This window comes from Haemorhous mexicanus, chromosome 1 (assembly GCF_027477595.1).
Source record: "Haemorhous mexicanus isolate bHaeMex1 chromosome 1, bHaeMex1.pri, whole genome shotgun sequence".
NCBI lineage: Eukaryota > Metazoa > Chordata > Aves > Passeriformes > Fringillidae > Haemorhous > Haemorhous mexicanus.
Window position 1 is genome coordinate 16,776,859 of NC_082341.1, and position 15,282 is coordinate 16,792,140.

The following is a 15,282-nucleotide window of genomic DNA, read 5'->3' on the forward strand; positions in this document are numbered from 1 at the left end:
TTAGAAAATAGGAGCTTAATATCATGGCTGCACTGGGAACTACTAACACTGTTCTTATTTGACTGTGGATAACCAGAAGTGTTAAACACAACTTCAGCCTTGATTGGCTCAAGAACCACTTACCAAGAATCTGGCTAACAGGAACATGGTTTTTGATGATACAAAATACATTGCACTTACAGCTGAATTTCATTCTACTGAGAAGAAATGTTATGTCAAAACAAATACTAATCAAGACAATGAATATTAATTTGAAATTAATTCTTTCCATATTAATTTAAAATGGTTATTACCTCCATCATTCACACTGCAGTCTGTGTAATAGCCCTGTAGGCAATTTTGTGGACAGTAAGCCACAGTGGGTATGCCATTAGTATTTGAATACAACCTGTATCATAAAATGAGGCAAAGGCTGCAGGAAAAAGCCAAACCAATGCCTTAATGAGGAAATAAAGTACTGCTGTTATTCCTTAGAAATGCTTCTACAACCTGTTCCATCCTCCTCTGACACTCCCTGAATCTGGAAAGAGACCAGAATATCAGAGATCAGTCTCAGAGGAACAGTTCAACTGAGGGAAAAGTGACTTTTGGCTACATGTTTTTTCATATAGAATTCCAGTTGTGTTTAGCAAGTATATACTCTTCCCACTCTAAAATTTTGTTTGACCCTCAGGTAGTGCATGATGTCACTAATAAAGAATTTACAATGTCAGCTAATAAAGAATTAGCTCAGTACAACACTCAATGGAAAGAAATTTATCATGGTTGATTTCAGCGAGCTTTAGATCAATAAAAAGGCTGCCTGGAAGAAAGGCCTGAAGGTCCATAGTCAGGCTCCTGCCCAAAGTGGGATGGCCACCAACCTTAGATCAGGTTTGATCATGATTTTGCCTAGCAAAGCTTGGAAAACCTCCAAAGAAAGGGAATCTGGGATCTCTCTTGACCACCTGTTCCAGTGCTACACCACCATCTGAAGTGGAAGACATTTTCCTAATGTTCTCTCTGAAACTACAAAACTACAATAAGTAGCTGTTGCCCTTTCCACATTGGTGATCTAACACTACCATGGAAGAATTTGGCTCCACCAGCTTTGCAACAATCATTCAGGTATGTTTAGGCTGTCATTAGATCACTCCTCAGTCTCCTCTCTCAGACTAGACAAGCACAGCTCCCTCAGCCTGTCTTTGCTGGCCCCTGATCAATGCATGATGGCCTCTGGCCATTCCATCAGCTCTCTGATGGACACTCTCCAGCATCTCCACATCTAGAACAGAGAGCAGTATTCCAGCAGTGGGACCACCAGTGCCAAGACAAAGGAACAATAACTCCTTAGTTTGCTGGCCATACTCCTCCCAACAGAGGCCAGCCTCCTCTACTGAGATGATCTTTCACTCAAGGTTCTTATTCACTGTGGTATCCAGTAGGATCTCCTTTTCAGCAGGGCTGCTTCTCAGCCTGTCCTTTCCCAAACTGTACAAATGGTTATTACATCCCAGGTGTGGGACCATGTACCTTGCTGGGTTTCTGAAAGTTTTGCTGGCCAGTTCTCATGTTTTAAGTCCCCTTGCATTGAAGGTCTGCCTGTGATCTTGACAGTCAGTGCCCTTAATCAAAAGCATCTTCAGCACAGCTGCAGACGCTTTTATGTCATCACTCGGGTCACAGATGAAAATGCTAAACAATACAAACCCCAGTGCTGATCCCACTTGCCACCAGCCAGCAAACATTGATTTGCTAGCCCTTGAGCCTGGCCAGTCTCAGCCCACCTAACCAGCTACCCTTCCAGGCCAGAAGTTTGGTGCTTCCTTAAAGATCATGAGTCTAAATCAAAATGGGGAAATTTTTGAAGGAAATGGATAGAACTCATCTTGATAGCATCTCTTCTATATCAGTCGTACTAGTTACATAAAATACTTCAGCTTTTGAAGCTGTTTAGCTGGTACTTTGCAAATGCTGATATTCCTTTAAGACAGGAAGTTAACTAATATCTTTGAAATGCAGAAAAATGGCAAAGCTTCTCCCATATGTTTATGAGTTTCATTCTTCAAACAGCGTTTAAAGGACCTATGCATCAAATGAAGCTTATCTAGTGAATATTTTTTTTTATGTCATCAGACATATCCAAAATTTTCCTATCCAATTTTCTGTTCCTTTTGCTGAATATGTCTGCTGTATGATTCCAAACAGCAGTGATGTTGAGGTGATTCATATTCAGCTAACGTGGGCTTTTAAACAGCAATGAATTGACCATGGTTTTAAGCAAAACTGACTGACACTTTTCATGTTCCCTAAAATATTTCCATTCCCTAAATTTAAACATCTTCTCTCAATCATAATTACTGTGAACACAAATACTGAAAGAGATATATTTGTGTATTTCAAGATTTCAGATTCATTTTGGGGGGGGCTTCATCACTCTTTTAATGCCTTCTCTTCTCACAGGGCTGTGACAGGGCAGAATTCTCACATCTGCATCCCTGAAGCCCATGTCAAAAAATACTACAAACATCACATTTTATTTCAGTTGTTAAAACAGCTCTGCAAGAAACACTAACATGAAGGAGGTTTTGGTAAGTCTGAAATTTTAGATACAGGGAAGCCAGTTGCTCATAAATAGTTATAAATAGTTATGTACTGATAACTTTAGCACCTTCTAAGAGCATTTGTCCCCTATTGCAGATAGTCTTCATTACTTCCTTTCAAAGGCAAGACCAAGAAGAGCAGTAATTCTGTGTTAGGACCAGAAAAGGCACTTCTTGTGCTTGTCCCTGGATCTCGTCACCTAGCAAATGTGGAGTTTTCCACAAATGCCCTGCTTTTTCTTTTGCAACAAATCAGTTAGGCCAGGAATGGAGCAGAGAAACATCCACAGAATTTTCTCATCAGTACGAATAGCACAGACTGCAATGAACACACATAGTGACATCTTCACAAAGTGGAGATCACTGGCCACGCTGATGCCAAAACCAAGCTCTCTATAAGAAGATGTTAACTGATCAGTGCTTCTTAAAATAATTCAGTGATAGATTTTCTGTGACAATCAACCATTTGCAATGATTATGCCTGTATTGGGCTATCAAAATGATGGTTAGAAACATGAAGGAATGGGCAAAAGGTCAAGGAACAGGCAGAAACTGCTGAGGTCACAACAGTAGAAATTTCACTCCAGATTTCATGCACGTTTCATCACTGCAGAACCTACCCAAGGTGCATCTACCTGGGAGATCCACCAGTGTTCCAGTGCCAAATACCACTTGCAAAATGACAAGAACTAGTGAAAGTTTTAAATAAGGTTTGACCCAGACTTACCTGAGTAAGTGGCTCAGGAGGAGGTGGTGGCGGTGGTGGTGGAAGTTCTGGTTCAGGGTCTGGAGGTGGAGGGGGCAAATCATCCCCAAACTGTCCAGTAATGCTAACATAGGGACTCACTTTAGAATAAATGTCATTATTCAAGCCTGTTGAGGGCTGAGTGACTGTACTTTGCTGGTTGCAATAGGATGTTTTCTGGGCTTGTAAAGTTTTCTGTTCAACATCATTAAGGTCTGCTACAAGATCAGCCATTAAAGCATCCAGGTCTTTGTCCTCTAGGGCATTTAGCGATTCTGTAAAGACAACCACAGAGAGTGAGTGCAATGCAAAGCACTGTTTCCAGTTCAGCAGAGATTAAATTGCAGAAGGCATGGGTACAGGGTCATAGGAAAGGAAACAACATTTTACATGGGTTCAAGAAACAAATGTGCTTTTGAAACAGCCATTAATCTGGCCACACTGAAGTTCAGAGTACAAGGAACTCCAGGAATACAAACTAAACAGGACAGGAAGCTTCAGTTCCAGTGGCACAGTCTCAGGCCCTTATGATCTTACAAACACGGCCCTGATCCAGCAAGGTCACTGGGTACATGCTTAGTGATATGAATGCAAGAAATTCCATGAGCTCCCATTCGGCTGTAAACACATACATAAATGCTTAGCAAGTCCTGGAACAGCACACAACAAACCATGTAACTGAGGCCTAGATCAAGAACATCTCCGTGTATTATTGCTATTCTACAACTCTGAAATTAAAATGAAGCAGAATCAAAGAATATTAAGAGACAAGAAACTGCATGGTATCATCTGCAGCACAGTAGTAATTGTGTGATCTGTGCATACCAAATGGGTGGTATGCCCAGATCACACATGCTTTTGAGGCTCCTTTAAGCAAGGAACAAACAAAAAAGTCTCTTTTAAAAGAAAGTGACTTATAAACCAGATAGAAACATTGCAACTTTTTCTTTCTGATTTCTACTCAGAGGAGAAAATAAAATCCTATACATCCTATCACATGTAATGTGTGGTTGCTTGAACTAGCCATGGTGTAAAGATATACTGTAGGATACTTTAGCTTTCTAGAAGAGAAAGGTTCTTAAAGATTGAACAGAGTCAGTTTAAATATCTTTACAGAGTCCAGTTAAGAAATAAATAAACAAATAACTGGGAAAACCTTTTAGTGAGATTTTGAGAGGGATGGAGAGCACTGAATTAGATACTCAAAAATGCTAATATAGTCCAATAAAGAATAGTAGTTCATGAGACTAGATGTGAACATGTCACTAGGCCATCTCAGTTTACTCTGCTCTCCCTGTTATGTCAGTATAGTATTTAATAAGTTTTACTTTACAGTGGGAAAGTTGACTTATGATGCTCCCTATTAACATAGTTCTACCCACTTTGCTGATAGAGTCTTTAGGAAGCCCAACAAGGAACTGATCCTGGGACAAAACCAACTCAGGCAAACAACCAGACCTCAGTCAAAAAACCCAAACAAAAACCCCTCAAAAAACCCAAAACGCAATCGCAAACAAAATCAAAGGAAGGGTTTTTACTTCAAACTCAGACAAATCCCCTCATTTGTCAGCCTCAGCAAGCAGCTGTATATGCAAAAGTGACAGTGCAAATCAAAATGAGAATAAGCACTGAAAAGTGGAAGCAGCTGAAGCTGATCCTTCCACTGGACAGAAATGCTTACGCAGCTCTGACATCACACTGAGGAACTTTGTCTTTCACCAAGTTAAATCCTTAGATTTAAAAGGTTACATTTCCAAAAGTTATTTGGGAGACTTCTCAAGTTTGTTTTCCTCTGCACGCAGACATTTTTAGAAGTCTGACTTCTATTTAAACTTCTATTTAAATGCCCCAAAAAATTGTTCCCTTTGAAGTTTCCTAAATTGAAACACAAAAAATACCTCCCCCTCCAGCAAAACAGGGTTCTTTTGTTTGGTTTGGGGTTTTTGATCAAGGATATGTAAAGGGTTTCTTCTCATTTGTTGCTGTGAGGTATTTTAAGCAAGTATAAAAGGCATGAAAGAGTCCATTCAGTTACTTACCATTTAAATCTTTAAAACCAACTGTAAAGCTACATTCGTTGTTGGACACTTTGGGGCATGGAGGTGGTACAGTCTCCACTCCTAAACTCTGTTAAGGTAGAAGAAAAACAGGAATCTGATGATATTGTAATGGTAATTACTATTACATACATTAACATTTGACAACCAATGACCTGAATTTATCTAATGAAATAAATTCTTCTTCAAGAACAGAATAACACAGACTGGTCTCTGAGATTATGCTGGACTGGTAGACTAACTAGGGCCAGGACAATGGTTCAAGCACTCTCCCACAGTCATGGCAATGGATTTACATACATCTCAGTCCAACGTTGATGGCAGCAACTCCTGTCAGGCAACACCTGGGCGTGGTGTGGGGAACAGCAGAGAACTGGACTGCTTCTACTCGAGACAGTGGGAAAAGCCAGTCTGATTTTCAGCTTCCTTGGGTTTTTTGAAAGGGGGTGTGGAAAGAGTTTAACTGTGTACACATTTGAGCCACAGTGTCATTTTCTTTCCAGAGTGCTTTATTTACCAATGTAAATGAAACCTAGCTGTTGCTTTCTCCTATTGGTTGGAAAAAACCAAAACCCAAATACAACAAAAAAAACCCCATGCTATTGCAACATAAACTGCAAATCTGTGTAAATAGAGATTCCTAGTTTGCAGCAGAAAAGGCCAATTCTGAATTTTCATTTCTTTTTCAACCCTTTTATACCATGTAGAGGTATAAAAGGGTTGCATGCTTCCATCATTTACACTTACTTTAGGAACTGATAGACCGGTGAAAAAGTGTGAAAAAATATCTACGGTCTTTTGAAAGTTAAGAGTCGGAGGGAATTAACAGATCCAGTTCAGTTAACTGAAAGTTTTCAGGCTTTCAGACACCCCTGCCTCCTTCTCCTACCCCATGCTGATGTGAGATGTGATACCAGAACTTTAGAGAGGAGGAGAAGCCTGTCCCAATTTCAGGAACACCCTGTCCCAGCCAGAGCTGCACTGGGGAGCTCAGAGACGAGAGACTCACTCACTTACACTCTTTGCACCACTGCTCTTGTAACACTGCTGTGTCCAGTATGAGGAGGTAAAATTTATCACAAGCTGTCTTTTGTTCTTTTGAAGGCATAATAATGAACTGAGATTACCATAAATCCCTCCATATATATATAAATACACAAAATAAATATAGACATTTACAAAAAGCCCTAAAGAGCAGAAAGGCTACTGAGGGACAAGGTATTGTGATTTGACAGCTAACAACACCATGTGAAATCTTGGCTTTCACCCAGTTTAAACATAATTTCTATTCTGTGCCTCAGAATTATTGGTATTTATTTTGTCAAGCACTGGCACTCATCAAGAAGAAAGACCCCCTCAAATCAGAGGCTGTAACCAAACTCACACTTCCAAGATGATGACTTAAGTGTTTTCAATCGTTCATTTATTAAAATACAACAAATGTATTCTCTTTGTAGATTTTTTTTCTAGAAATAAAAATTCTCCTTTCATCAGCTTTTGCAGGAAGTATTTCATGATTAGAGCTTTAGAAAAAGGCTCATGCTGTTTTGTACTCTCAAGAGTATATTCTGCATTGGGAACAAAAACTCCATGAATTTTTGAATGCTACCCTCACTGCAGCTTAATATTTTGCCATATCTAAAGAATCCTTTAAACATATATTCAAAATGTTGCTTTCATTTCCAAAGTTCACATTTGACACTCAGGCTACATCCCATTTAGCCATGTATGCTAAGTATTCAGACCTGAAAATTCAGACTCAAACTCTTCCTGTTTTCACAGAATTGTTTAATTTCTTTGGATCAAGTCCAAAAGAAATTTTTTTTTTCAGAAAATGTCTTTCACAGGCAGTTAGGTCACTTTAACAACCAGCCCTGTACTGATATTACCTTATTCTTTGGGCCACTTGTTTCAACTTTCAAGCAGAGAAATTTAGCTGAAGATTTACCACAGTAATGTACCTGTATTTATTCAGAGTGGAAGTGCATAAAAAATGTAGAACAGTTCCCTGTTCTCTCTAACACATAATAGCTACTTTTCTAATCTTGATGGAAAAAATAATTATTTACCTGAGTCAGCATGTCCATCTCCCCAAGTAAATTGCTGAACATTTCATCTATATCATCACAGGTTTGCTCCATCTGAAAAAAAAACAACCCACCAACAAGAAGTTCATTTCAGTTCATTTCCAAGCCAGCAATGGTTGAAACCAGAAGATACACAATGCTCTTTTATATTGCGTTCACAAATAGCTTTACAACAATTGCTCATGACTTGCAAAAACCTGAATCTATACCTTAGAAGTACCTACTAACAGTTCGGAACCCTTATGCTGTATATGCTAAAACACACACCTCAGATCTATACTCATAAGGAGTTCCAACTACCTCCTTTTATCATTTACATTTCATACAAAGTCACCTGCTAATAAACCATGGTTGTATCTTAAACATAGAAAAAATGCAGCCTGAGAGAGAGAGAGAGAGGGAAATGAAGTTTCCCTCTCTCTGAGGGGGAGAAATTCCTGAACGTTTCATCTTGAAAGCCTTTTTCCTTTGGCTCAGATAACTAATACTACAGGAATTTATTGGGTCTTATCAGGTAATGGTTATGTGACCAACTTTTTGGCTCAATATTTCTCCATTTTTCTTTCAATTATTACTGCACTGAGAGAACTCCAGTCTTACCTAACCTCAAGAGATGCGAGGAAGCACAGTGAGACAAGGAAAATGGGTACATGCTGCATGACTGTCAATGGCAGCACTTGTTGCAAGAGGGCAGTGTGAGGACAGGATCCCACACCAGTGGTGCTCAGCTGTGGGGAAGGCACAGCTTCTGTAATAATCCTCCTCCTCATAAATCTGTTCATCTGCAGGGAAAGAAGCAGTGTAAAAGGGTATCTCCCATGGAATGCTACCAGAGACGAGGACTAGAAACATCATTTTATGAAGAGGTTCAAGCCTGCAAAGGATTGAGAACAGTGGTACCAAACACATAAAACCAGGGTTCAAACTAAGGCCAAACTTTAAACATGTAAGCAGTCCTATCAGTTCTCTGGGTTTGTGTGCCCCTGTATTGGATTTTGTGACAAGGTTTGGGGGATAAGGGGGCATGGCTGCAGTGGTGACTTCTGTGAGAAGGAAGTTCTCCCCACATCAGAGAGGGACAGGAGTTTATGATGGCTCCAAGACTTGGTGCTGGCCAAAGCTGAGACCATTGGCAATGCTGGTGGCACCTCTGTGACAAGGCACTTAGGAAGGGGTAAAAAATGCTGCACAGCAGCTGTGGAAGAGCAGAGGGAAAATATAAACTATATAACCCTGCAGACCCAAAGGTCAATATTGAAGGAAAAAGAGATGTCCCAGATGCTGGAGCAGAGATTCCCCTGCAGGCCATGGTGAAGCCCATGGTGAAGCAGGTTGTTCCCCTGCAGCACATGAAGGACCATGCCAGAGCAGATATCCACACTGCAGCCTGTGGAGGTCCTCCTGCCACAGCAGGTGTCATCTTGTTTTTTTGTTTTTTTTTTTTTTTTTTTTAATTTGCAATCAGACAGAGAAAACATATCACCTTTCAAAAATATTTTTTGGGCTGATAATCCTTCTTCTTTATGTGCTTCAGTGAAATTCCCATAGCAAGTGAGGGAATGGGGCCTTCCAGTACTGTTAGAAAATACTAGAAAAATCTTCAAAAGTACATCAAAATCTCGCTCTGATGCAGAAGTAAAGTAATCATGTGTCTGCAATCTGGGTTACTGGTAGGACCTGTGACCCCATGAAGGACCCACACTGGAGCAGGCTGCTCCTCTAAGACTCCACCTTGTGGGAAGGATTCAGGCTGGAACTGCTGTTGAAGAACTGCAGCCTGGGGGAAGGTCCCAGGTTGAAGAAGTTCTTGAAGGACTGTCCCAATTGGGAGGGTCCCCATGCTGGATCAGTGTGAAGAGGAAGGAACAGCAGAGATAAAGCATCATGAACTGACTGCAAACCTCACTCCCCATCCCCCTGTGCCACTTGAGTGGGAAGAGGTAGAAGAGTTGGGAGTGAAGCTGAACCTGGGAAGAAGGGAAGGGTGGGGTGAAGATCTTATTAGTTTTCTTCTTATTTTGCATTATCCTACCATCTTATTAACTCGCAATATATTAATTTAATTTCCCTATGTTGAACCTGTTTTGCTCAAAGATAGGTGGCAAGTGATCTCCCTGTTTTTACCTCCATCCATGAGCCTTCCATTGTAATTTCTCTCCCTGTTCTGCTGAGGAGAAGTGATAGAGCACCTGGGTAAGCACCTGGTAGCCAGCCAAAGGCAACCAACCACAGCACCTTACAAGATGAGAACCAGGCTGATGCAAGAAAGCAATCAACTGAGGACAGGAACAATTCTAAAGACTATAAAGACTGGTAAGAAAAGCAAACCAGCAAGTTTCCTGTTCTTCAGTCTTAATGCTCTTCCTTTAATAGAGCATCTTGAGTCATGTAACTATTCTGTGGATAAATTATAAAGGTAACTAAACACTTAAATCAGTATCTGTTTTTTGAGAATTGTGATGTAACTAAACAAGGCACAGCAACCAAGAACTGAACTTTCAACTTTCTCATTTCTCTCATATCTCAGAAATCAAAGACTTAAAGATTTGGGAACTGAATACTCTTAAAGACATTTTCATAGGATGTGGTTGACAGAGCTGAGGGCAACCGTAGCCCAGCCGTGGAGATTGCACAGCTCTGCCCAAGGAACAAAAATCACACAGGACTGAGTGTGTGGAGAGTTAAAGTCCTCTTATCTGCTTCCTTTCCAGCTGCCACATTCACACTGGATGGCTCACTCACTCTGTTTGTACCACACTTCTCACACAGAGCCTTGTACACAACATTCTGATTTCACAGACTCAGCTGTATGCTGGTGGCATATGATTACTGACTCTGAATTCATTTATTTGGATCAACAGCTGTGTAGCTTCCTACACACCTGGCACTTGGAGAATCAATTTTCATAGAAAGGCTAGATCAAATGGCACTTCTTTGATCAGGCAGAGTGAAGATACATTTGTTATGTGACAAAAAGTGGAGCAGCAGTTCATACTGACAAGTATCTCATCACTGTTTAAATAATGCTGAATAATTTTATGTTTTCCTGTTTTCTGATTTAGGAGATCAAAATATCTTCTAAGGAAATCTTATCAGTTCCAGTTATTTGTATGTTTTTGATAGATTTTTTTAAGCACTAGCTACATCAACTTTCAGGGAAAGATCCTCATACAAGTTCTTTTGACAAACTGAAATCCTCCTTTACTATATTTAACAGAATAGAAATACAAAAATGGAAAAAAAAATACTTGAGTCGTAACCAGTTGCAAGTTCTTATCATGAGGAGTAGTAAGAACTGTCTACAAAGGTAAAAAAACAAACCTAAGGACCCTCCTCAGTAATTAACAACATAAACAAAAAAGATAAAGTCATGTTGTCATCAAGCCACTGCCTGTACTGGTGTTTTATTTTCTCTTGAATTTTTATTGATTTGGTTTAGGAAGACAAAATTGTTATCATAATCAACAAATGTGCTGAATTTTTTTTAAGTTAAAACACACTGAATGATCAATTAAATTAGTACAAGAACTCTACATATTCATTAAAGCTCTTGCCAAGAGCTAGAACAACTTAAGACAGTAATATGAGTCTACCATAACACGGAATTGCAGAAGACTGTCCATACACTCTTCTTCTCTCCACTTATATCCATTTCTTTTTTTTTGATTGCCACAATAGAAAAAAAAAACAGAAAAGAAAACTTGCAGGTTTGGAAATTATCCTGTTGGATGTTGCTGCATTTTGGATCAGCAATTTTTTCTGAATTTTACAAATAGCCTTGAACTTATTCAAACCAGAAATTCAAGGTGAAATGTGCAGGTGAATTAACACAACAAAGGAAAAGATTTAGCAAAGTGCCCAGAAGAATACTGAGCTTCATACCCAGTCTTGCTCTACTGCAACTTTTCCATCAGGTTTTTCTTTATTCTGTACTCACACTAAGAACTCTTAAAATCACTACTGACTACAATAAATCAAACAGAAAAAACCCCTAACCAAACAGAACAGTGCTTTAAGTTTCCCAGACTATGCATAAGATTTTAAGTGGAGAAAAAAAGAGTTACAGAGCCATGTCATGTAGGTAAGACAGAAAAAAAAAGAAGGAAGAGAAAAAACCAGAATTTAAATAAAATGAAGAAATTGTGGTTGACACAAAAAAAAAACCAAGCTGAGAAGGGCCTTGTGGGAAGCCATATATGGGAAACGTACGTATTTTTTAAAGTGACTGATTTTCAAACTGATGCCTTCTGGACGGTAGCATAGTTAAAAGTACTCCTTGTTTTTTATTTCTCCCCTTTTCACATTCTCAAATCTTCACTAAGCTCTTATAAAAAACTTTTAAAAAATTTTTATTTTATTTAATACTCCTATCTTTTTCCTATCTAAGAGATTGGGACATTTTCTCTTCAAATTTTTATTTTATTTAATACTCCTATCTTTTTCCTGTCTAAGAGATTGGGACATTTTCTCTTCAACTTCTTATTCTAAATTCCAATGAGTGTCACTTTTAGTTTAGGTAATACATAAATATTGACTCATTAATTCACCCCACTGCTTAACAGAAGTCCTGCAGAACTACTGGATCTATTAATTTTTTTACCTTCCCAATTTAGATAGGATATTGAATTGTTTTACAGAATCTTTAACACTCCACAGGAAGAGTAAAAACAGTGGTACAAAATTCACCCTGCTTAAAAAAAAAAACCATTATCATCTCAGCAACTCAGCCTCAGCAGTTTGACCAACAAAAAAATGAGTAACACTATGGTGTCAGAAGATGAAGACCTGGAGTGTATTCATGCTATGAGCAGTATTGGGAACCAGCCCACTTAGTGGTCTGGCACACAGTTACACACACTCTTACATTCAAAGTATTGCTGCTATTCTTAAACTGCTACATACGTAAGTAGCAGAGATAAAAATACATGAAGCATATTTTGACAAGTTGCACAGAAACATCAAAAGCACACCTTCAGGTCCTAGTCTCTGCACTACAGGGTGTAAATGTCAGAGTACCAGGACCACCAAAATGAACACTGTTTGACTACCCAGGTGACCACTAACAGCACAGCAACCTCCTGCTATTGCTTAATGCTTAAATGCTTTCTGGAGTGGAATGAAAAAAATCTTTAATATTTTAGAGAGGCTCCCTCAGGAGTAAATTGCTCAAATCAGAGATTCACCCTTGTGTACTACAGACTACACAAAGTAGATCATCCCACAGCAAAGACAGAAGATGGAAGAAAACCAGGGAGGCGGGATGAAAGTGACAGAGTCCCACCATAAAGTGAAGAGCTGGAAAGAGAATAACTGATTGTCACAGAAAGCAGGTATGAAACTAGTGCAATAAAAAAATGCACCAAAACCTAGGGGAAAGTTACTGAGGCACCATTTCATCCTGATTTACAACACAAATTCAATGGGGTAGTAGTAAATGAAAGTCCAAATAACTGTTCCAGGGAAACATGCACGGTGTAACTGTGAAACTCATCATCAAAATTGGTGAGTAAGCAAGCTGAGGAGTTGGTTTTCTCTACATGCAGTTGTGGCTAGAAGTGCTAACATAACAGAGAGCAAGGATGATGAACCTCATGTTTTAAGACCTAAAATAAAGACTACACTGTTTTGGAACCAGAGTAAAGCTTTCACAACAGACAGGTTACACCATACCTTCCAGCACGAGATTTCTTGCCTCTTTCTGAAGTACATGATGCTAGCCACTGCTGGGGATAACCTTCTGGCCAGATGGACTGCAGGTCTGAAACAGATCTAACTATGTTCCTCACGGTGATTTCCCAGTTAGATGTCAAGGAAAATCTCACACTACACACATCTCTCATAAACCTAAGTGAGCCAGGATGGAAGTTCCTTAGCCAGCTATTTCCTCACATCTAGTAAAAAATCCTTAACAGACATTTAGGCCCACTTCTATGAAGTAAGGCACAAGAGAACATCTGTCTCTGCAGACTTCAGTCTGGAGGAACGTAATCCAACTAGTTACTAAGTCTAGTAGATACTAAGAATGGAAATTGACGTTTTGGATTGATACAACAGAAATGGTAGCTGACCCCAAGGTTTCAAAATCACAATCAAATTTGGTAATTAGCATGTTGACTTTCCTCTTTCTTACCTACATGACACTGCTCTGTAACTCTCTTCTGCTTTAAAACTAGCTCATATTTTGAAAAGCATGGATCAAAAGCAATTAGACTGCTTCCAGCACTGTACTTACCTAGCATTGATAAGCACAGTATTTTCTAATAAAAAGCTTGCACACACTGATAATTCTGAAAGCAGTTTTTTACTAATATTCACTATTCTGGGAAATGTGGGGTGCCAATAACTGTAGGCTTATCTGCAGCTGAAGTTACCCTGCATATTTATCTCAGGGATGGTGTGACATGCTATAACTCCATTGATGAGGGAATAAAAGTGACACACTAAAGCACAAGTAGCTTCAGGAAGACTGTACAACTGCAAAGTATCCTTATTAGATAATAAATAAATGACATCTGGATGAACATTAATGTGGCAGAGAAATACAATCAAGAGAGTCCTACTCTAATGTTAACATAGGGTACTAGAGCTCATATTCTACTAATTCCAGAATCACCCACCCAGAGGTAAACACAAACATTGACAGATAAAAGCACCCCAAACTCATAGATCCTACTCATGTTTCACATAAATTTTAACTATACCATTTATACAATTAAACCTGTTGCAAGCTTGTTCACTTTTTTTTCCCTTTTGGAAATACACAGACAGGAACAAACCTACAGTCAGGACTGATTTTGGAAAAAGTCTTTATCAGTCTAAAAGTCACAGATTTCATAGACCTGAAAACTACACTGGTTCACTTAAATGATGGCAGCAGTTGTATCTGACACTTGTTTTGCCAAGATGATAATAATAATTTAAACACTACAGGAATTCCTATGCCATCTTTTTCAGTGATATTTGAGTACTCCATTTTCAGAGAGAGTGACACAGGGGGTGAGGAGGATGGGGACAGACAGACAGACATTAAATATGCTTGTAAAGCACCACAGCATGTTGAGTGTGAGGCCATCCTCCAGATGGTGCTGCTTCAGCATCCATCACCTCTGTGAAGGATCCCCAATCTCCCCAGCCTTCCCCTCTCCCCCCATGCACTGCCCCAAACACATATGATTTTTAACATCCTTGTCAAGAGTGGTGTCTGGGAGAAGCAGCTGCAGGTCCTGTTCTGAGGGTGAGGCAGGATGGCAAGATTACTGAATGGTCACTGAGGCTCACTTAAGTGAAGCTGAAAGGAACAAGGCACTACCTAAAACCTCACCCACAGTATGACAGGAAGGAGTGACTCAAGGCCAGAGGAGGGGGTTAGCAGAGGGCTCCTGTTCTGCAAGAGGACAGGAAGAACATTTGACCTCTGGCTGAGGTAAAGGGGTGTAGAGGGATATGGCATGCAGGCTGGGTGCAAGACTCCTCACTAAGATCCTCTGCCCAGCAACTCTCAGGCACACACACAGTCTGGATGCTGGGCTCCAGAAAATGTAATCCCAATATACTCAAGCATCTGGGGAACTGTGAGTTAAAAGCACCTTATGAAAGGTGGGGAAAAAAACCAACCCAGTGTAAAGCACATATGCAAGGAGGAGAAAGCTTGGGAGCAATTTCTACGTACCAGAACTGCACTTTGTACCTTCCTGTCAGCTCCCAGAGGGGATTGTTTCTATGGAAATCAAAACAGTGCCACTTCTGTTCATTTTTATACAGTATCCTCATATCAGTCAATGTGCTTCAGTCTGGCTTGTGGGTTTAAGAAC

The 15,282-nt window shown here is 39.7% G+C and overlaps 1 protein-coding gene across 1 annotated transcript in view; it reads right to left on the minus strand.

The window, feature by feature from the left end:
* APBB1IP (amyloid beta precursor protein binding family B member 1 interacting protein) overlaps nt 1-15,282 on the minus strand; it is a 63,340-nt gene that overhangs the window by 41,198 nt on the left and 6,860 nt on the right. The window contains exons 2-4 of the mRNA XM_059841311.1: nt 7,454-7,525; nt 5,367-5,454; nt 3,310-3,602 (exon numbers count right to left, since the gene is read on the minus strand). Coding sequence (XP_059697294.1) covers nt 3,310-3,602; nt 5,367-5,454; nt 7,454-7,525 — 453 coding nt within the window. The remainder of the gene's footprint in view (nt 1-3,309; nt 3,603-5,366; nt 5,455-7,453; nt 7,526-15,282) is intronic.